The sequence below is a fragment of the Nomascus leucogenys genome, chromosome 17 (assembly GCF_006542625.1).
Source record: "Nomascus leucogenys isolate Asia chromosome 17, Asia_NLE_v1, whole genome shotgun sequence".
NCBI lineage: Eukaryota > Metazoa > Chordata > Mammalia > Primates > Hylobatidae > Nomascus > Nomascus leucogenys.
Genome location: NC_044397.1, coordinates 29,747,054 through 29,770,616, shown reverse-complemented (window position 1 = coordinate 29,770,616; position 23,563 = coordinate 29,747,054). Strand labels below are relative to the sequence as shown.

At 47.7% G+C, this 23,563-nt stretch overlaps 1 protein-coding gene across 1 annotated transcript in view; it reads right to left on the bottom strand.

Moving 5' to 3' along the window:
- Positions 1-23,563, bottom strand: part of SDK1 (sidekick cell adhesion molecule 1) — a 965,381-nt gene that overhangs the window by 251,927 nt on the left and 689,891 nt on the right. Inside the window, exon 14 of the mRNA XM_030795976.1 lies at positions 18,509-18,645. Within this exon, the coding sequence (XP_030651836.1) occupies positions 18,509-18,645 (137 nt within the window). The remainder of the gene's footprint in view (positions 1-18,508; positions 18,646-23,563) is intronic.

Here is a 23,563-nt window from a genome sequence, read left to right as displayed (position 1 = left end):
GCTGAACTTCACAGGTGGCATCTATCTAGAGTGGCTCCATCTCAACATCACCAGAAGCGGAGCAGCTGGTGTCATGTGCCTCCTTGGGTTATGTAGCAGGAAGTACTGGCAATACCCAAGAAGTATTCACACACACACACACACACACACACACACACACACACACACACACACACTCTCTCTCTCTCTCTCTCTCTCTCTCTCTCTCTCTCTCTAAGAAAAGAAACCACCCGGAAACGGAAGGCAGCTCAAATCCAGTCTCCAGGCAATAAAGAAGGTGCAGTAATCCCAGCACTTTGGGAAGCCGAGGCAGGCAGATCACAAGGTCAAGAGATCAAGACCATCCTGGCCAACATGGTAAAACCCCATCTCTACTAAAAATACAAAAAATTAGCCAGGCATGGTGTCGTGCACCTGTATTCCCAGCTACTTGGGAGGCTGAGGCAGGAGAATCGCTTGAACCCAGGAGGTAGAGGTTGCAATGAGCCAAGATTACGCCACTGCACTCCAGCCTGGTGACAGAGAAAGACTCCATCTCAAAAAACAAAACAAAACAAAAAGTGCACGAACCAATTAAACACCAGAGTCACCAGAATCCTAATCTAGGACCTGGGGCCTTCTATAGGACAACTGTCATGGCCTCTGCCCAGGCAGGAAGCGGGGAGGTAGGTGGGGGTTTTGTGGATGAAGAGACACTGACACACAAAACAACCAGTACGATGGCTGGACCTTGTTTGGACTCTGATTCAAGTGTAAAAAGACCTTTCTTTTTAGACACTTAGGGAAAATTAAATATAGACTGAATAGCAGGTGATATTAAGGACTACTAGTAATTTTGTTAGGTGTAATCAACTTTTTGAGCTGCTTACTGATCACTTAGGGATGAAATGACATAATTTCTGGAATTTCCTTTAAAACACTCTAGCAAAATAAAAGTGAGGAACAGATGAAATAAACATGGTTAAAATGTTACTGGCTGTTGGAGCTATATTTTTGTGTGTATTTAGTACTTTTAATAATAAAAAGTTCTTAGAAAGTGACTATTTTTGTCACAGCATTGCCAGTATGGAGCATTTTATAACTGTTGTAATTGTCTATTGGTGGGTGAAAAATGTAATTTGGTTGATGCTTTACTTTGCATTTTTATATGAATGAGAATGAGCATGCTTTCATTAAAATAAGGATAGTTCCCCCAGGTTACAGTTAAGTGGAAAAATTAGGTGCAAATTTATTATTTTTCTAATTCGAATTCTACTACTGTTTTTGCTACAACAGTCTGCATATTGAATCTCCTGAAATATAAGTATTAGCTTATAATAATCATGGTGATCCATTTAAAGAGTTATCCACTTGCTAAGCTCCCTTGGGATCTATTTTATTCCCTGTTTGGTCCTCAGCAACTAGAAGAATGCCTGACACACAGTAGGAGCTCAATACGTGTTTGTAGAACAAAAGCACCCACTCCGTTGGAGCTACTGTTGATGCCTGTATGTGTCCACGTTCAACCTTCACAGTAACCTTGAGGGGGATACAATCATCTTCATTTCCACATGAGAAACGGATGGAGTGAAGGCTCAGGGTCTCTCCACTCACCATTAATGCTCCTTGTGCAAACTCCGCATCTCATTGTTGCCTAAGATTTAAAGCTGCGAAGTTAAGGGCTTGGTCACAGAGATGAAGGAGAAGATGAGATTGTCTTGGAGCAATGCCCATGAGGGCCCCCGCCATGAAGCTCAGAGGGGAAGCTTCATGCTAATCAGAGGCTCCCCTCCACCACACCAGACTGTCTCTCTAGACACCGAGTATAAGCAGGCTGCATTCCTTAGGGTGGCACTGCACACTCAATACAGGTGCTGCTGAGAGTCTAGCCCTAGGCACAGATCAGGTTAAATTCCCCATGTCTGGAAGGTCTATCAAGCATCAGCAGTGATGAGTCACGTTGACAGGGTCCACCCTTGACGTGATGTGATGAGAATGACGCTTTACTTCCCTGGTCTTCTTCCCAAACCCCCATAACCCCGGTCTAGCTACAAGAAGAACATCAGACAAATCCCGATTGAGTGACGTTCTACAAAACAGATCCTGGACGGGATCCTGCAGCAGAGCGGGAAAGACGTCATCAGGGAGAGACTGCGGAGCTCGGAAGGGGGCAGTGACTGCAGTGAACAATAAGGTGTCACTGTGGGCTGACTGTGACAAAGGCACCACACTAGTGTCACAGGGGAAGCTGGGTGGGGGGTCCATCTTTGTAACAATTCTGTGAACTCCAAACTGCTCTAAAATACAAAGTTTAGTAGGAAAAAAGAAAGACCTATCATGAGTGGTTGGTCTGGAGCAGGCAGGGGAGCGGCAGGTTAGGAGGCCCTGTGTGGAACCTGCAGTGGAAGGTCATGTGTTTTGCATGAGAAGAGCAGATCCGTGTGTATGTGTCCACATGTGTGTGCCCAGGCACACAAGAGTGAGGGCTGTCAGAGAGCTGGGGTTAAAGCCACTGGGATTCCTCCTGAGGCTAAAGCCTGGAGGATGAGGCATCCCAGACATGGCTCACACCGAACTCCTCAGTGGTGGGGCGGCCTGATGCCCATGGGGTGGAGCAGCAGCAAAGGGCTAGGGCTCCATGAGCTGCAAACAGCACTGCCAGTGCCCTCTAGGAAGGAAGCTCATGCCAGCCCCAGAAGGAGGATGCACAGAGTGACCTGGAGCTCTTGGCTCCCATCACATCGGGCCCTCCCTGGGTACCAGCAGAGGCTCTTTCAATTTTGTATTATTTTTCTTAACAAGAGCTCCAAAATTACACAGCAAAACCTGGATCCACCCCTGAGAACCAGATATCCATCTCCCAACCACATTTTTTTCCATCTTAAAGGGGTAAAAAATGGTAAATTTTATGTATATTTTGTGTGTATATGTATTTGTATATATATGTTTGTGTATGTACATTTATACCATAAAAAATAATAGAAGTTCACTTAAAATTTTTGGAAAATAAAGAGTATGGGAAGGAACTGAAATGAAACAGGCATAGGTCCATACTGCAGTTCTTGTTTTTTTAAAACATTCTCATCATTGTTCAATGCTTTCGGTAATTACTTTCACGTTTCTGGAGACTCCGACCTATATCTTAGTGTTCAGCTCAGTGAGTTACTGAGAATAGTTTGGTGGAAGGAATGACATTTCCTCCACTGTATTAAAGTGCCCTTAAATTACTGTCGTCACACGAACAGAAATAACACAGTTTTGAAAGCCCAGACAACAAAGAATTTCAGCCTCCATGCAGTTAAACTGCTTGGGGTGAGGCTTCGGAACCCACTCCTACTCTGAGCCACTCACCCCTCCAGGCTGGAGCCCGGGCTCAGAGACGGGCACAGCCAGGGCTACGAAAAAGCTTCTCCTGGTCTAGTCAGAGCTCATCTGGTCATTAAGAGAGAAGCGTAGATAATAACTAGTTATGCAAAGGTTATATAAAGCGTTTTCTGCAGGATTCTAGTTAAAAACTCTTACAATGACAAAAGGAGCATGATTTTTAGTGGCACTGTAGAATTCCAAGCTTAAGCTGGTAAATACATTTGTAGAACAGACTGTACTCCTGCAAGGGGACTGCGAGGGCCCCCGGATGAATGTGACTCTATTGAGGCATGAAACACATCTAAGACAAACACAATTTGAAAAGAACATTGTGAAACAGACCTCTTCGTGGCAACCCTGGAAGAGAAGACAGAGGCCACAGGAGTGACAGAGATAAACCACTAAGGATGCTTGAGAAAGAAAGAGGCTTAGGCCAGACAAAGACTTCATAGAACAGGGGGAAGAAAGAGTAGGAAATAGATGGATACTTTCTACCTAAAACAAAACACCACAGAGTAGACAGTATAAATACATTTTGATATCCTTCCCTTTGGGAAGACTTTCTCTGTTGTATATATCTTTAGAGAAACCATAAAGGTCTGCAAGCTCAGGATCAAAATGCACCAAGTTTTTGTCTTAAAAAGTTAAGAACTAAAGAGCTGAGATATTTAGAAATACATGAAACCCCCAGCTAATGGATGCAGCCAAAATGATCCCAGAACAGGCTTTGAGGCCATAGACTGCTTACATCCAGGGCACTGTGGCCTCCAGAGCCTCAGGTCAAGACACCAAAGGTGGCCCACCAAGGCCAGACTTTGACCTGGACCCAAGGGGAGACACATGCTCACCGGGAGGTGTGGGCCAACGTGCTGGAGAAGCCATTCCCTCCAGAGAAGGCGCAGGAGGTTGGAAATGGTGACTGGATACATCCAGAAGCTTGGGGAACTCGATCTTGGGTGGGAGACCTATCCCGATGGTGGCAAACTCCTGCAACGGGCTGGAGATGGCTGGCAGGCAGTGGGTGGAGCCAGGGTCTCTCTCCGGATGGAAGCTGGCCTGACCTCCTGGAGCTCAAGCTATGGGGGCCATGCTGTATTCTGCACCGTGCGTTCACCACAGGCACTCCTGAGCAGGAAGTTACACCATCCTGTGGGACAGCCTGGGCCAGAGGACTCCAGAAGGTGAGGACCAACCAAGGATGTGGGAGCCACCCTGGGCTCTGTGACCCCCCACCTCGTCTTGGTGAGGGCAGGAAGCTAACAGGAAGTGAACTCAGAAGCAGACCTCAGCCCCCTCTGGGCCCCCAACACGGACATGGTCCGCCCTTCATAAACACCTGTGACAGGTACTGTCTCCCCAGATATGCATTTATTAAAATGGAGACAAATGCTATGCATGGGAGGCTTAATATGCAAAAGCCCAAAGAAAGACAAGCTAAAATATGAAACACTCCCCAAAAAGTCCGAGGCCATTAGAAAACGCCTGTGTGAGGTGTGTTTCAAAGACAGCATTAAAATGATTTGAAGCATGAAGAACAAAGTCTCTTTGCCATTTTGGCAAGCAAAACAGCACAAAGCCCATCAGCTTTTAAGTCCATAACAGCAACAGGGGATGGAGATGTTGAACAGATTGTGCGGTGACAGCCAGGAGCAGCTTTCATGGAGAGTGGTGTGGAGATGGCTGATGGGTTCCCTACATGAAAAGGCACCTGTGGCAGAGAAAGAACCAACCCAGCCATGCAGCTCAGAGATTCTCTTTGTGGAGGAAGAATCTCTCCTGCAAAGACGCTGGGGAGGGGCTCAGGAGAGGCACTGGGCCTCGGAGAACGTGCTCCAAAAGCTAGTCTAGGCCCAGCAGCTGACAAAACCAAGCTGTGCTTCAGAAAGTAGAGGCGGAGAGGCACAAAAAAGCATCAGGCTGCCGTGGGCACCAGAACATTCCATGCTGGAGGAGGGACAAGCTGCCCGGAGGATATTGCAACCTGAACCCCAGAACATCATCTCAGCCTCAGCATGCTCTAGTCAAGCTCACGGATGCTCTTCCCAGACCGGTTTCCTCAGCGGGCCTCCGGCTTCCAGGTCCAGGCCTGGGGCTCTAGGCCATCCTGGGCCCCCTCCTTCCCAGGGAAACCCCATCAGCATTTCGGGAATGACTACCTTCCTGCTCCAGGCCCTCAGCCTCCTGCTCCCCTCCACTCTCTGAGCCTCACAGACAGCTCCCTGTAGGCCACTGCCAGGTTAATCTCGCTAAAAACTTGCTTTTACACCACCTTCCCTAGCTCCCGGCTTTGTGCAGCTCTTTGTTGTACAAGACTCAGGTCTGGCATCATTTGGTCCCTCTCTGCCTGTCCCTCGCAGGCGTCCCTTTTCAGCCAGGAATGATGCACCCGAGGCTGCTAGCAGTGCTCACTCACGGTGGGGTGAGATAAGAACTCTTCCTTTATACATCATCTACTATTTCTCCAGCTTCAATGTGCATGTATTACTTTGTACTTAAAAATATATTATTAGTTAGAAAATTGTTTTTTATAAAGCAGTCCATTTCAGCCTCCAGCCTCCAGCTTCTCCTGCTCAGAGATCCTTCTGCTCTTACTAATTCACTCACTGGGAAATTTCCTGAACTCCCATTTTGTTGCCCTGCATCCAAGCCTCGGAGTCCTTGGCCACCAGCTCCCTGCCGAGGCACCAGGGCATCAGAATACTGCCCGTTTGAACATTCTGCTCAAGGACCACCTCCAAGGGCCTCCATGCCCACACCTGCCCACAGGGAACCCCCCTTCCCTGAGGGTCTTGATTCTCAGATCCACTTTCCTGGCAAGCGATCACATACTACCCAATGCCCCCTCGTATATTCTTGGATTTGTGATTTAATTTTGTGAGTGTTCGTTGCCAAGAAAATGGACCTCACGCTCTTTCTGGTACCTCCTGGTGTCTAACGCTGTCAGGAGGGAGTGGATGCATGATTTGCAGATTTGCCGGAAGTGACTGTGCTCTGTACTCAAGGGAATGGCGAGAAAGAAAATAAAGGAGAGAAAGAAGGTCAATGGCTCGTTTCACATGAGCCTGCCCTTAAAGTATGGTGACATGATATGTGTGTGTGTGTGTGTGTGCGTGTGTGTGTATGTTTGGGGAGAGATATCTCCTATTTTTTAAAGAGAGCTTAAGGATCTTCTAAAGTGAAAGTCTGCATACAGTTGGGTGATACAATGACAAATACAAACAAAACCAAAATCAAACTCATAAAGGAGAAGAATGCAAAGAGATGGAGATGTTCTAAGCAGTTGGAATGACTGAGATATTTCAGTTGGACACTCAGGTTAGCTTTGGGCTTCCCAGTAGCCAAGGCATAAAGGGACATATGGATGGCATACTTGCAAAAGGAAGCTCCCACATTCATCCAGAGAAGCCAGCACCCCCTAGGCAGCGGAGATGCCGACTGCACAGAACTCCATGTGGAAGACAGTGAGTGATGTGGAAGATACAGAGGTGTCCTTCCTCCTGCACGTTGTTAGAAAACATGAAGATACGTGATTAACTCCAAATTCATAGAAAACAATGCTTCTTTCTGAGTTAAGGAAAAGTACATTATTTCAGGTTTGAGGCTTAGGAACCTAGAGTCATAGATGAAGACTACGTCCCTCAGAGCATCAGCTCTGAAACCTGTCCAGGGGGCAGGGCCTTGGGAATGCATGAATTCCCAAAAGCCTGAAGCATATTCATCTTCTGAATTCTCTCACATAAATGTAGGGGTATTTCTAAATGTAATATTTTGTGATTTTAAGAATAATTTGCTTAGAAATAAAACATTTCCCTACATAATTTTAAAAAGTCCTAAGAAGTGAGAATGGAAGGAATGTATTACATGATAAACAAAACTGCTTATTCAAGTCAGTATCATGTTCCTTTTGATGGCAGCAGCCAGCTGCTCTAGACAGACTGCCGCTGCCATCATGCCAGCTGTTGCATGGAGGTGCTGCCGGGGCCGCTCGCTCCAAGAAGCCCATAGGAGCCGGGGACAAGTGGAAGCTCTGCCCCTTACGAGTTGGGGCGGGGGAGCTCCCTGGGTGCCGCTGCAGCTGCCCAAACCGTGGCTGCAGACCTGGGACTTCCACTCCATGGAGCAGACAGGAGCCCTGCCCAAGTCGTGGCTGCAGATCCAAGCCTCCTTGTGCTCCTGGGGGGCTGGGAGCAGGCAGGATCCCTGCCCTCTTGGGCGCAGCTGCAGCTGCCAAAACCCGCGGCTGCAGACTCAGGCATTCTTGCGCTCTTGGGGACCCAGGAAGACCGCCTGCCCTCGCAGGCTTGCAAGTGCCTCTCTCACTGCCTGACTTCTCCCTGCTGTTGGCGCCCACTCTGATCTGGGGGCAAAGTCAGGGTGAGCATGAGTGCCAATGAATGCCAGTAGGAGGCAGACAGACTCCTGGGCAGAAGGTGGGTCTCCAGTGAGGCCCCACCTTCAGGCTAGTGAGGGCCTGGGGGCTGGGGGCAGGGCTACCAGTCCCCCTGGCTGGAGTGGGAACTTGTGGTGCCTCTTCCAGGCCCACTCATGGTCACCCATTGACCAATCAGCATGCACTTCCTCCCCTCTGAAGACCATAAAAACCCTGGGTTCAGCCAGAGCTGAGCAGATGACAGGAGGACCAGCTGTAAGGAGGAGCTACCCTCTGCTGGGAGCTGCAGACATCGGAATAACCTCTCCAGGGCCTTCTCTCTGCTGAGAGCTGCAGACGCTGGGACAACCAGCTGCAGAGAGAAGCTACTATCCTCTCCAGGGCCTTCTCTCTGCTGAGAGCTGAACACTTGTTGGGATGAGCTGCCGGCAGAGGAGCCACCCACTCCAGGCCTCCTCTCTGCTGAGAGCTGCAGACATGATGGGACGACTTGCCTACAGAGAGCAGCCACCCACTGCGGGGCTCCTCTGGGCTGTCCTGACACTCAGTAAAGCACCTCTTCATCTTCCTCACCCTTCATTTGTCTGTGAACCTCATTCTTCCTGGATACAGGATGAGAACTCGGACAAAAGCGCCACCAGCCACAGAGGTTTCTGGCTAGAAAAGCAACACTCCAAAGATCCCGTAACAATTTCCTATAAGTTCAAAAACAGGCAAACCTAATCTATGGCGACAGAAGTCAGAAGAAGGGGTTAGACTGACTAGAAAGGGCCACAAAGAACTTTCTGGAATATATTGTAAATGACGTGTATTTTGTTTGAGGTGTGGGCTATATGGCTGTATATATTTGTCAAAACTCCCCTAAGATCTCTGCATTTTGTTACATACAAATTATATCTCAATAAAAAACAATCAATATCACACATAACAGTAAAATCCTAGTAGACATTCCACTGAGATCAGGAAAAACACAAGAGACATTACTATGCCAATTATTTAAAATTATTCCAACCAACACAGTAAGATAAGAAAAACAAAAAGAAAACAATACATTTTTAGTATTTGCAAAAGATATGATTGTCTACCTTGAACGCAAAGAAGAGCAATGGAAAAATCGTTAGAATAATAAAAGAATATGGAATACGGCTGAATGGAAAATAAATATCTAAACATCAGTAGTTTTCCTATGTTCCTACAATAACTAATTAGAAGGTGAAATGGGGAAAAATTGCTATTTACAGTAGCAACGAGACAAAATCTCAGGACAACCTTGACAAAAAAGTATACAGCCTATGGGTATAAACTTGCAAACCTCACTAAACAGCCGAATAAATAGGGATGCATATTATTTTCTGGATGGAAAACCAGAATTACTAATAAGTCACTTCTCATAAAACAATTCATAGGTTTAACATGATTAAAAATTCAATGGGACTACTTTTGAAACAAAATAATTTCAGTTTTTTCTGGAATAATAAATGATGACAAGTAATAACAAAATTCTGAAAAGTTGACAGTTGCTTTATCAGTTATTAAAACACATTTTGGAAGTAAAGCAATTAAAATACTATAAAACTGGCAGAAAAAGAGATGATGAATCAATGGAACTAAATAATCCACAAGCAGACTTTTGTATAAACAGGTCCTCTGAATATACAAAGAAGGAGACACCATAAATAAATGGATTATTCAATAAATCATGCTGGGAAAATGGATCATTTGAAAGGAAAAGTCGTATGTCAGAGTATATAACACATCTAAATTCCAGAGAAATTAGAGAGTTAAATATATTAAAAATTAAACCTTTATAAACAAGGCAAAAACCTGTAAGAATTCTCATTTTAGGGTTGAGAGTGTTGAAATATCCAAACACAAAAGTAATGAAGTGACAAAGGAAAATATCAATAGATTTAACTACATAAAAATCAAACACTTCTGTATGTCAAAAAGTAATGTACAAACATTAATGGTAAAAGCAAACTGAAAAAATCCTTGTCACAAATGACAGAAAAAAAAAATCCCTAAGGCCTTGGATAGATAAATGGGGCAAAGAAAATGAACAGATCATAGCAGAGAAAGTGCACAAAGCCAATCGACTTGGCAGAATGGGTTCGAGAATACTAGCAGTCGAAACACAAACTAAAACAACCCTCAGAAGACCCGAAACTCAGAACCCTCAACCTTCTGAATGAAGACACAGGAGGATATCTTTGCGCAGCTGGAGTAGAAAGATCATTCAAATGATTTCCTTCTATATAGTTGCACTAGTGTTGCCATCTTGCCTTTGCTGGTGCCCTAAAGGCTGTTTGCCAATTGGTTGATTCAGCATTGCTGAGGCAACTCAGGAGGGAGGTGTTGGGGTCAGCACCCCCAGGGGAGGGGATGGGGACAACAGAAGTAGAGGAAGAGATGAGGACAGTGCCCTCAAGGGAGGGGATGGGGACGGCGCTCCCAGGGGAGGGGGTGGGTGTGGCACCCCTAGGGGAGATGGGGTAGCACCTTGAGACCAGAGGCAATGCTTAAAAGGAGATGCTGAGGCAAAGGCAGATGGGGCATGGTCAGGGAGAGAATTCCCAGACTCGGTGAGCAACGGTGCGGCAGCACTGAGTATCTGGTGTCCCCAGGGAATCTGGAGCAATGCCTTGTTGCTGAAGCAAGAAAAGCAGAGTGGTGAGCGGCTGGAGATAAATCGGAGACGCAGGGGCTGGTGAGATAGTAAACAGTGCTGCTACCATGCTAAGAAGCCTAGAATCCCCTCTTCAGGGAACAAGAACCTCTATACGGAAGATGTAGGGCTGGCAACGTAGGGAGGACACGGTCTGGGGACGAGGCTTTGGGCCATGTCTGCAGTACCAGCTGGTGCGGGGAAGCCTTCCTGCCCAGCCCCAGCGGTGGCTTCCCTGCAGATCCTCTGGAAGGCTTCAGGTAGGGGAAATCACTCGATCAGGTTCCTGCATTACTGAGCTAGCTCTGATGGCTCAAGGGAGGATAGATTTGAGGATCCCAGATCCGTGGATCACAGTGATGGGCAACAGCCAGTTAGGGTCAGTGGTGGCAGCAACAAAGAAGGGCAGGGCAGTGGCTTTGATAAAAATGCATGAGGTAAACCCCCAAAAATTTATTCATTTATTTGTTGGGGAGAATTAATAGTGAAGGAGTCAAGAATTACATTATGTTTTTCTCTCTTTTTTTTTTTTTTTTTGAGATGAAGTCTCATTCTGTCTCCCAGGCTGGAGTGCCTTGGTGCGATCGTGGCTCACTGCAGCCTTGAATTCCTGGGTTCAAGTGATCCTCCCACCTTAGCCTCCTGAGTAGCTGGGATTATAGGCATGAGCCACCACGCCTGGCTAATTTTTTAATTTTTTGTAGATATGGGGTCTTGCTATGTTGCCCAGGCTGGTCTCAAACTCCTGGCCTTAAGTGATCCTCCTGACTCGGCCTCCCAAAGTGTTGAGAACACAGGTGTGAGCCGCTGTGCCCAGACTTGACATCATCTCTAACTTGGAAGAGGAACAACTTTGGGGCCAGATGATGAGTTCTATTTTAGAGTTGGAGTCTGATAAGCCCCTGGGACACAGAGGTGTAGATGTCTGGAAGACATTTGGTTACAAGAATTTGAGGCTTAGCAGAGAGGTCTAGGTTAGAAATACACATTAGGGACTTATGGCGTGTGGGTCAAAGGTGAACCATGGACTAACATGAGATCCCTAGAAAAGCATGTGTGATAAGAAGACCAATGTATGAGTGAGACAAAGCAGGGAATGCCAACCTTTTAGGGGCAGGAGGGGAAATAGAGTCTTCAATGAGTCAGAGAAAATGGACGGAGAGGAGAGAATAAGGAAGAAAGAAGAGAAAGACTTAAGCCAAGTCCTGGGAACAAGGAGGTCTGTGTGGGGGGAGTGATCAAGAGCACGGCTTGCAGAGAAGCTGAGGGGATGTGGACTCAGTGGAGCTCACTGGCTTTGTCCTTTAGAACAACGACAATATGGCCTCAGGAGAGAAGAGTAGATAGAACACGTGAGAAGTCAGGAGGTGCAGGTAATTAGCAGAGCTCAGTCCTTTGAGGCAGAAGAAGCCAGGAGAGAGGGAGAGCTTTGAAGACAGAACACAGAGAGGAAATAAATAGGGAGCCAAGTCCTGGAGGAAGGGCTGGGGGAGGGACCAAGGGCTTGGGTGCAGGGCTGGCTTTCAACATATGCGGGACTGTAGTGGTCGTTTTTATTCTTTGTGCATTAAGGGATTTCTAAATTTTTATTAATCAGCATGCATAACTTGAATAATAAAAAGTACAAATGTATTTTACATTTTAATTAAATGTAAATATTACAAGGTATAATACAAAATCACAATTATGAACACTCATCCTATTAAAAAACTAACCGTAGGACTGAATAGAATGAAGGATTCCGAATTTTTAATATAAGTATGTTTGTTACCTGCAAGCATTTGCCACAAGACATACAACAGCAGGTGTTAAGGTTGAAATAAAAATCGTAAGAAAAAGACTTAATTTTTCTTGATAACTGGTAGAAGGCCACCATTCTTCTGTTTCAGCCATGGGACGCCTTTGTCCAGCTCAAGGAAAACACGCAGAGGCTCAGTTTGAGAACTAGGATGGCCTCTCCCAAATGTCAAGGTTGCCGTGGAAACTGGTGGCAACTGTTGCATTAAACGAATATCTGCATTTCTAACACTGTGCAATGCCGACTCACTCATGTTAAAGAATAAATTTTTAAGAAGGTAAAATAATGGCTCTAATGCAAAGATAGAATCAACATGTATCAAAGATTTTAGTTTAATCATTAATTTATAAGGGAACCAGTAAGATGATTCAACTGTATCAAAAGAGAAAGCAAACAGCGCACCACATATGGATAGTGCTAAAATGAATTTATAAATAGACGCAAAACTGGTCAGTATCTACAGAGCAATAGCCATATTTATATTCTACAGGATAAAATTTGCATTTATTTGCATTTCTTTGGAAAAGAAATTTGCATTACTCAAAGTGCATTACTATAAGATTTCTACAATTTACAAAGATAAGTAGCCCAAAGACGATGGAAAGCGCGGGTCCCTATCGAATCAGATAACTCTGAAGGGCACTAGATGAGACACCCAGTAATCCTTTTAATGGCACACTGCAAAGTCTTTCACAATTCTTACCTGACAGTCTTCCTCCATAGGATCATAATAATCTCAAAGAAAGATCATTCTTGATCATAATCGATAAGCATTTTAGAGAGTGGGCCAAATGCTTTCATTATTCAACAGAATTCTCAGCCTGGTCACAGGGTCCCCACTGTCAAGCCATCAAGAATCCCTGCACTCTCTCAATGCAGGGATCCCCCAGGCTTCCCTCATCCGCCACCTGGCCTGACCCTCTGCCCTCCTCAATCCACCAGGTGGGTGCCTTGACCCAGGCCTAGGACACTACTGCCCCTCTCTGAGCCCCAGGCTTACTAAACAGGCACCTGGGACAGGAGAACCATCAAACTTCTCACAGAGGCAAACCCTGGGATGCCTGCAGAGGGCCACGTGTATCTTCCATCCAGAGATGCACCTTGAGTCCCGTACACAGATGCAGGCTCAGTTCAAGCCCCAGGCTCTGCTCCATAGAGCTTGGAAGAGGCCCTTCTGCAGTGGCAGGAATGTCGTCAGGGCAGAGGCTATCAAGTGCCTGCCTCGGCCACTAAACCATGCGGGTTTGGCCCTTGCAGGATCCCTGGCTTCCAGGAGAATGGCATCCCAGTCAGCCTGCCAGGAGGAGCTGGCTGTGGAGTGTCTCCCGAGTAGCCGGAGGGATAGACCTAGTAGACGGCGTTATTTAGTGCTGACCACTTGCACATGCTGAGTGCAGGCCAAGTACAATTTCCATTTTAGTGCACTTGCTGCTAAGCTGTTCTTTCTGGCTCTGATTAGCCAGCATGTTCAGCTGCTTCTTAACGGCATTTGTTGCTATAAAAATAAAAACCAGACCATTGGCCCAGATGATGGTGGTGCTCTTCCTATTTGCCATGGCAGGAAGACACGGACCAACGCGCCGGTAGCAGCACAGGCTGCTTCAGCCAAGGTCACGGGCTTCCTTCACACAGTGGAAATCAGAACAGGCAGGAGGCAACCATGGCACCCACTCTAGATTCTGCATGCCACAATACCCACACTCCAGGCTCTGAAGGAAAGAGAGCTGGGGATGCCGGCCAGCTTCAGGAGAGCCAGAGGCTAATGGGGTGACCGACGTTCTCTGTCCCCTTCTGAGTGAAATAAAGCAGCTGGACACCTACAGAGCCATCCTGTGTGTGCCAGGCACTCCGCTGATGTCACAGCACAGAGGACCAACACACGGACCCCGCCTGCCCTGAAGGGGTTCCCAGTCTTGCCAGGAGATGGACACAAGCCAGGAACTATGATGCACCTGCTCAAAGGGAAGCATGTAGAACAGCATGGGAGCGCTGAAGAGGGAAAAGCCATTTCTGCCCGGGCGTAATGGGACTTGCAGAAGTGATATTTGATCCGAGCCACCAAGAAGGAAGAGGAACTTTCCTAGGTAACACCAATACATGCCGCCAGCAACGCCCCAGCCCCATCTCATGGCAGCTGTTTCCCACTGAGCCTGGAGGCCTGGCACTGAGGGGCCCTTGCTGATGCTGTCCCTCGTCACCCGTCTGGCCCAGGTCTCATGTCACATCTTCTTTGAAGACTTTCTCTGACTTGCCTTCTATACAGTCACATTACCATGTATGTACCTCACCAGGAACGTGCGACGCGGAGGCTGCATCGGTGCCTCTGACCGTCTCCTTGCTGTTCACAGTGGAGATTGATCACGTCAGCTCCGCACCCAGCACCCAGCACCCAGCACCGAGTAGAGTGCAGAGCAGATGCCCAGCCTGGATTCACCGCTGTAATGGGTGGCTGGCTGGATAGTTACACACGAAACCTGCTTCTCATGGAGGCAAGCTGACTGGCTGGAGGAGCCAGTCATGCCATCAGCTGAGAAGAGTGCTGGCCGGGCATCTCAAAGCAATGCCTCCTTTCATGGAAACGGGGGAAGGTAGAACGCCTCTGTTTTGGAATATGGTCCATGACTATAATTTTCAGTCCATCACAAGAGGACTCCACTGGAGAGATGAATTTCACCTCGTCTGCTGATTACCTACTAAGTGCAGGGAATGGGGCACCAAGACGAAGGAGACACAGTCCTGAAGCCTGAGGTGATAGTGCCCGATGGGGGCTGTCCTTAGGGTGGATGCGAACCAGAATTCAGGTGACACGAGCTCTCCCCTGTCCCGCTCTCTCCATCCAGATCACCATCAAGTCCGTTTTACGTACAGGTAGCATGGCCACGCCATCCTCAGGAAACTCTTCTGTCAGAGGTTATCTGAATCAGTAACACCCTGGCCTTCCCCGTTCGGTCATAGCTGTTGAGTGGAAGCTAAGATGGCCGTCTGCACACAGGCTGCTTTCTATCCTTCCCTGTCTCTGGGAGGAAAGAGGCCAGAGTGGGAGTCGCAGGGGAAGAAGGGCCTGGATTCCGGCCTCAGAGATGCCCCTGCAAGGGGGAGAAGGGCCTGGACTCCGGTCTCAGAGATGCCCCCACAAGGGGGAGAAGGGCCTGGACTCCAGCCTCAGAGATGCCCCTGCAAGGGGGAGAAGGGCCTGGACTCTGGTCTCAGAGATGCCCCTGCAAGGGGGAGAAGGGCCTGGACTCCGGCCTCAGAGATGCCCCTGCAAGGGGGAGAAGGGCCTGGACTCCAGCCTCAGAGATGCCCCTGCAAGGGGCAGAAGGCTGGACTCTGGCCTCACTCTGCGGTGGTGCCCAGGACTGGAGGGTGTAACCTTAGAAGCCCAAGACCTGGAATAACACACTGCCTCTGGGCCCTCCCTCGGTGAACTGGTTTGTGTGGTGCATAACTCAGATAATGGTTCTTCAGATTCACAGAGTGGCTTCCTCCATGTCCACATAGACCGATGCTCAAGTGCGGCCTCTCCATGAAGCCCCACTGTAGTGCAGGACAGCACACTCCGCTCCCCAAGACTCCTCTGCAGATGCCTGACACCCGCAATGAGCACCAGCTCCGGAGTCAGACAGCACAGGGATCCCATCTTCCCCTCTCATCACCGTGTGACTGTGGGCAGGTGACTGTGACTTACAGCCTCTGCACATCCATTCCTGTAGCTATGCAATGGGAATCAAACGGTGTGGCTGTGGTGTGAGCATGCAGTATCATCAGAAGGGAACCTCTACCAGGGGAGGGCGAGGGTGTAGAAAAGGTAATTAGGAGAAATAAAGTGAGTTATGTCAATAATTGCAGGAGGCATGTACAGGCTGGCACCAGCTGGGAAGAGCCACGACAGAACCCAGGCTGAATCTGCCCAGAGAAGGGAGCAGCGCCAGGGACCCACGGGGAGCTGCGTTTCAGAGGAGGGCACCCGAGAGTGCACCACTCCTAGGTGTCCTGAAAACAGGGACCCGTTTAGAACACCAGTGTCATCGGGAGACAACCACAGGCTGAATAAAGTGGATCGTGGTAACAGCCATGATACCTTCATCTGGCTCTGCCTGGGGGAGGCTCAGGGAAGGAGATCCTCAGCTGGAATAAAGGATGGGTGATGTGGGTCGGCTGTGTCCCCACCCAAATCTCATCTTGAACTCCCATGAGTTGTGGGAGGGAGCTGGTGGGAGGTAACTGGATCACGGGGGCAGGTCTCTCTTGTGCTGTTCCCCTGATAGCAAGTCTCATGAGGTCTGAGGGTTAGTACAAGGGGGAGCTTTCCTGCACAAGCTCTGTTCTCTTGTCTGCCGCCATGTAAGACATGCCTTTCACCTTCCACCATGATTGTGAGGCTTTCCCAGCCACGTGGAACTGTGAGTTCTCCATTAAACCTCTTTCCTCTGTAAATTGTCCAGTCTTGGGTATGTCTTTATCGGCAGTGTGAAAATGGACTAATACAAATGGGATAACAGAGGGAGGCTGCCAGCTTAGGTATTAAAAGGTTAAATTGGAGGCCAGGCATGGTGGCTCACGCCTGTAATCCCAACACTTTGGGAGGCCAAGGTGGGCAGATCACAAGGCCAGGAGTTCAAGACCAGCCTGGCCAATATGGTGAAACTCCGTCTCTACTAAAAATACAAAAATTAGCTGCGCGTGGAGGCGGGTGCCTGTAGTCCCAGCTACTCAGGAGGCTGAGGCAGGAGAATCGCTTGAACCCAGGAGGCAGAGGTTGTAGTGAGCTGAGATTGCGCCACTGCACTCCAGCCTGGGTGACAGAGCAAGACTCCATCTCAAAACAAACAAACAAACAAAAAACAAAAGGTGAAATCGGGCTGGCATGCTGGAGAGCTTCTTTGTGGAGGTAATGGGTTATCTATCATGAAGGGTGACAATCTAGCTCTATGGGTTTGCAGGGGAAGGAACAGGCCCTGAGATGAGATATTTGGCCCATTCAGGGAGTCAACATAAAATCCGCATTGAGTTTCATGTGTCCCGTGTGGCTGACCGGTGTGGAGAAAGAGCACAATAGCCCAGGGTGACCCGAGGCTGCACAGGGAGCAAGGCATTTGGCTTCTACATTGCATGCAGCAGAAAACCCTGCAGGATGTGGACAGGGGAGTGGCCTGGTCTGGGTATATCTTAGGAAGATCAGTGTTGCTGCTGGCAGGTGAATGGTTTGGAAGAGGAAACAGGGCTGGCTGGAAGGCTGCTGCTGTGGTCCTGGCGAGAGGTACCAGTGGTCCGAGGCAGAGAGGAAGGGGATCAGAATCCTAGTTAACAGACTGATAGGACTGCTGATGCAGGGAGTGTGGAGGTGGGGGCTGGGGTCCAGGGAAAGGAATTGGGGACCATTCCTAGGGTTCCAGCAGAGGAATACAGAAATGCAGGGTGCTGGGAGCAGAGATTTGTGTGGCTGCAGGAGTGAGGTAAAAAACAAACAAACAAACAAACAAACAAAACATTAAAAAGATGCAGTGGGAAGAAGTTAAGTTGGAGAGGCCATGAGACAACCCGATACAGATGTCAAGTTGCTGGGCCCCATAAGTGATCCTGGAAGCCTGGGTGAAGGATATAAGTGTTTCAGTCATCAAGGAAAATACGCCACTTAAAATCACAAGAATGCATGCGATTTCCCAGGAAGAGGTTCCAGGGAGAACGGAGAGACGTTGAGTGGGTGCACATGGCGGGGGACACGTCACCCAGCCAGCCGGGAAGAGAAGGGAAGGAGGGCTTGGCGGCTGGAGGAGAGCCAAGGCTGTGAGTGGCCCATGGAAGGAGCATGTTTCATGCAGAAGAGCTCCAAGGACAGCGGTAAAGGGGCAGAGAGGTCCTGGAAGGTGAGTCAGGAAGAGGGTGTTGAACACTTGGCGCCACGTCTACACCAGAGAAAACCTTCCACAGACGTGAGCAGTGGCGGTGGCAGTGAACTCTCAAGTCACCCAGGTGGCAGGCATTGTTAACCCATTTCCAGCTCGCCCTGGGAGTGACACTGTGCAGGGCTTTGCTCGGGGCAGTCCTGTGTGCATGGCCCTCCCATGGGGCCCCAAATCCACTCTCCCCCAAGAGCCCCTCTAACTAAAGACTTCTTCCCTTCCCTCTCTCAGGTCCTACATGGTTTTTTCTCTTTCCTAAAGGGCAGGCTGTGTTTGAAACCCTGTAAAGCATTACAGCATTTTACTAGTTGTTTTGGGTCTGACCCAGAAGTAAAGGTTAAGCACATTAAGAGCACACACAAAAATCTGATTAGCATCCATGGTGACAGTTTCATTTTGCTACTTACTGTTTTCAGACAGCTCCACGACGTAATAGAGAATAGGGCTGTTTCCGTCAAAGGGCCGGACCCAAGAGAGCACCACGGCGTGGCTGTGGGAAGATTTAGGGCTGGCCAGGAGGTTCTGAGGTGAATGAGGCAGTTCACTTGAATTGAATGGGATGAAAAGGAGAAAGAAGAAAACACACATCAGAATCCATGGTGAGCCTGAGCTCTTACAGCAGACCGCCCTGCTGTGTCACGTTTGGGAAATGAAGAATATAAAATATGCCCCAATCCCAAATATGAACTCTCTTCCCCCCCAAAAAGGACAAACAAAACCCAGCTTCATTATTCACAGTTGTTACTTTGTTTTCTGGTCATAATTTCATTGAACTCTTATGCTTGCTACCAAAACAAGTACTGACGCTGTCACATAAACAGGGGGAGGGGACGCAGATGTTTATAAATACATTATTATTTTTTATTTTTTATGAGACCAAATCTCGCTCTGTCGCCCAGCCTGGAGTGCTGTGATGCAATCTCGGCTCACTGCAACCTCCGCCTCCCGGGTTCAAGCAATTCTCTGCCTCAGTCTCCCTAGTAGGTGGGATTACAGACGCTCGCCACCACGTCTGGCTAATTTTTGTATTTTTAGTAGAGACAGGGTTTCACACCATCTTGGCCAGGTTGCTCTTGAACTCCTGACCTCGTGATTCACCCGCCTCAGCCTCCCAAAGTGCTGGGATTACAGGCGTAAGCCACCGTGCCCGGCTTACATGTACATTAATTTAATTAAGAAACGTGGTCAACAATTTGTTTTTACAACTAGAAGCTGGTCATGGAAATGCCACATACACAGGAAAAGGCCCGATACATTTAACGGGAACGTTTCCAACACTAGCCATTTGGAGTTATGAGCGAAAATGCCCGCATGTATTCTTAGACCACACAGTTGCCGCATTTATTGACAGCATGAGGTTACATTGTCATTATGTCTTCTGCTGGAGTTACGGGGATTTGGAGGAAGCACTTAAAAGGAAGTGTGGTGAAAACACTCACTAAAATCCCATGGAAATGGTAAAGAACACATCAGCAAGTCTATGAAATGGAAATGCAATTAAAGCGAATAAATTCTTTAAATAAGTTACTAGTAAAAAAAAAAAGTTTTTACTGGGATTTACCAGTGACAAAGCTGCAAAATGCTACTACGTGGTTTCTACCAAGGCTGAGTCTATAACCTTAAAATCATGAGCTGCCCGGGCCCCATACTGAACCTTCACGTCTCCTGAATCTGGGCAGGACCCCGTTCCGGGGCTGTTCTGGATGGCTGCCCCTCCATAAACGCTGCTACGCAGTGCCGGGGAGAGGGGATGCTGAGTGTGACTTGGCTCACCGCTAACCAGCTTTTGGTCTCTTAGACATCAGGTACTGCTGACCCATACAGGTCAGAACACAAAGCCAAAATTATACTTGATATTTTTAATTTTAAAAATGTACTCATTACATTTTGAAATTTATTAAGCTGTGTTGTGCTTTCAGCTCCCTAAGAAACACAGCTCTAATCCATGCACACCATTTATAAGCATACTAATATTTCTAATGTAGACTGCAACTACATTGTACATTAGTGCGATAAAGAATAAATGTGAGCCCAGGATGTTGTCTTGTTTTCTCTTTAATTGTGAATTAAGTTTTGAATCAGAAAAGGAATTGTTAGTTTCTTTTATTTATTTTTTGTATAGACAGGGCCTCACTATGTTGTCCAGACTGGTCTCAAACTCCTGGCCTCGGGCAATCCTCCCCCACCTCAGCCTCTCGAAGTGCTGGGATTATAAGCATGAGCCGCTGCACCTGGGCGGAGCTGTCATTTCTATTTGAGTTCTCCAATAACTGAATCTCCATTAGAGGTGGAAACGCCAGGATAGAAATATCAATTCTACTTCTCCCAAGCCCCATTTCCTATTCCCCCTGCTGCAATCTGAATCGGTTTGGTCTGAAACCAAACCAAAGTTGTTGAAAGAGTCCCACCTGAAAAAGAAACTATGAATAAATCTGACAGACATAGCCAAGTAAGATAGTTTATCATAAAGAATGTATCTGATGTGAGATGGAACTTCTAGACCGTTGAAGCTTCCTGAGTGACTGGGACGGTTTTTGCCACGATGGTGTGCCTCTCAGACCACAGCTGAGCTTATGCTTCTTGGGGGGACTCATGGGGGGCCCTGAGATCCTTCCAGGATGGGTCTGGCCATGCCAGGAAGGCCAACCATGGAGATTAGAGGGTTGGGGCTTTGAGCCAGGGGTGACGGCTCAGCCTTCTGACCTCTGGGAAGTGGAGGGGGCTGGAGACTGGGTTCAACCATGTGGCCAATGATTCAACTCTGGGAGGCTTGGGGTCAGTGAGGGTGGTAGGAATGCAGGATTTGCCCTGGGTGGCAGAGAGGCCAAGGGAAAATGCACAGGGTCAAGGGAAAATGCACTGGCCTGCACAGAGAGACCAGGAATGAGCTTATGTTCACAATTTCTGGGATGTCTTTTTGACATTGGCTCTGGGACCCCAAGGGCAGCTCACTGGAAGCCGTTCTCACAGACTGGACACAATGTCAGATGATCATCTGTAATAGTCAGGATGGGAGACAGGCCGTGAAACTAAAGGTAGGTTAGAGGCTCGAGGAGCCAGGCAGCTTTGCAGACACACACAGTAGGAGTCGGAGAGAAGCCGGGGCAGGAGAGGGTGTACAGCCAGCTCAGGACAAAACTTGCAAAACAGACATTCTCGGGCCAGGTGACCATATCCTATAAGATGTGGACAGGCTCCTGGGAGACAATAGGAATGGGTGACCTGTGGCCCCTGACAAACTGCCGTGTCTCTGCACACTTTCTCTGATGACCTCGAGGGGGTTATGTTTGATCGAATTCTAAATTCTAAAAGTCTGTCTTTCCCACAGAGCTGAAAACATGGCCTCTTGCACTTGATTTCAAATCATGCTTCTCTTAGCCCGAGGTGAGAGTGCACACAGAAACGACCCATCTTCCAGGTAGGTTTCTCTTGAGGCTGCAGTGCTTTGCAGACACTCACTTACATGGAGGCTACTCACTGGGCTGCTTCTGTCCTCCAAGGGTCAGCTCCCACAGTCCCTGGAATATGCTCACACATGTCTCTCCACCCTTCTGCCCCCTCTCAGCTAGGATGTGATTCTAGTTGGAGTGGTTTCTGATTTCCTTCCTGCCAGCAGACCACAAGCAACAGATGAGAAGGATCTACCAGAAACAGGCACACTCAACAGCAAAAGTGTTCGCAAGAGCCTGAGATTTAGGGATGTAAAAAGATTTTTTTAAAGATTAAAAACAAATACTTAAAAACTCAGAAAGCAAACTAGTCTTGAGGTGTTTAGTGTAGGCAGCAAGAGCTACCCGCCTGGCAGTGCCCAAGGACCTGAGTGCCCATGATGTGCAGAGACGCACGCATCCTTCTCTGCGACTGTCCCCCGAAGTCACTCCATTGGCTCAAAGTCAGACTCGGTGTGATGGCCCAGTGCAAAGTGTGATTTTTCTGTAAATCACAGGACTCAAGCATTGGAAGGAAATATCGATTTTTCCCAGTTTCAGTCTCTCCCCTCTATGAAAATCCCCTCGATAATATCTCTTGTGTTCAATATCACCTGTTTCATAATGTGAAGGGCCTTGTGATAGAGAGACATGTCTCAGAGATACTGCACGTTCAGTTCACGACCACCACAATGAAGTGAATATTGCAATTTGAAAGTCACACACATGTTTTGGTTTCCCAGTGTATATAAAAGTTCTGTTTATACTCTACTGCAGTCTATTAAGTGTGCAATAGCATTATGTCTAAAAAACATGTACATACCTTAATTTAAAAATACTTTACGCTAAAAAACGTGAACAATCACCTCAGCCTTCAGTGAGTCACCATCTTTTTGCTGGTGGAGGGTCCTGCTTGGATGCTGATGGCTGCAGACTGATCGGAGTGGTGGGGAGTGGTGAGTGCCAAAGGCTGGGGGTACCGTGGCAAATTTCTTCAAATGAGACAGCAGTGAAGCCTACTGCATCAATGGACTCTTCCTCTCATGAAAGACTTCTCTGTGGCATGCGATGCTGTTTGATAACATTTAACCCACAGTAGAACTTCTTTCAAAATTGGAGTCAATCCTCTCAAACCCTGCCACAGCTTTATCAGCTAAGTTCATGCAATATTCTAAGTCCTTGTTGGCATTTCAACAATGTTCACGGTATCTTTGCCAAAAGTAGATGCCGTCCCACACCACTTGCTTTGCTCATCTGTAAGAAGCAAATCCTCATCTGGACAAGTTTGATCATGAGATTGCAGCAATTCAGCTACATCTTCAGGATCCACTTCTAATTCTAGTTCTCTTGCTGTTTCCACCACATCTGCAGCAACTTCCTCTGTGGACGCCTTGAACCCCTCCAGCCTCATCCACGAGGGTTGGAATCAACTTCTTCCCAACTCCTATTAATACTGATATTCTGATCTCCTCCCATGAATCACAAACATTCTTTTTTTTTTTTTTTTGAGATGGAGTCTTGCTCCTTTGAGGCTGGAGTGCAGTGGCACGATCTCAGCTCACTGCAAGCTCCGCCTCCTGGGTTCACACCATTCTCCTGCCTCAGCCTCCTGAGTAGCTGGGACTACAAGCACCCGCCACCATGCCTGGCTAATTTTTTGTATTTTTAGTGGAGGCAGGGTTTTACCGTGTTAGCCAGGATGGTCTCGATCTCCTGACCTTTTGATCCGCCCGCCTCAGCCTCCCAAAGTGCTGGGATTACAGGCATGAGCCACTGCCCCCAGCCCACAAACATTCTTAATGGCATCTAGAATGGTGAATCCTTTCCAGAAGGTTTTCCATTTACTTTGCCCAGATCCATCAGAGGAATTATCATCCATGGCAACTACAGTCTTATGAAATATATTCCTTAAATAATGAGACTTGATGGTCAAAATTCCACCTTGATCCATGGGCCACAGAACGCATGTTGTGCTAGCAGGCATGAAACCAACATTCAAATCCTTGTACATTCCCATCAAAGCTCTAGCATGAC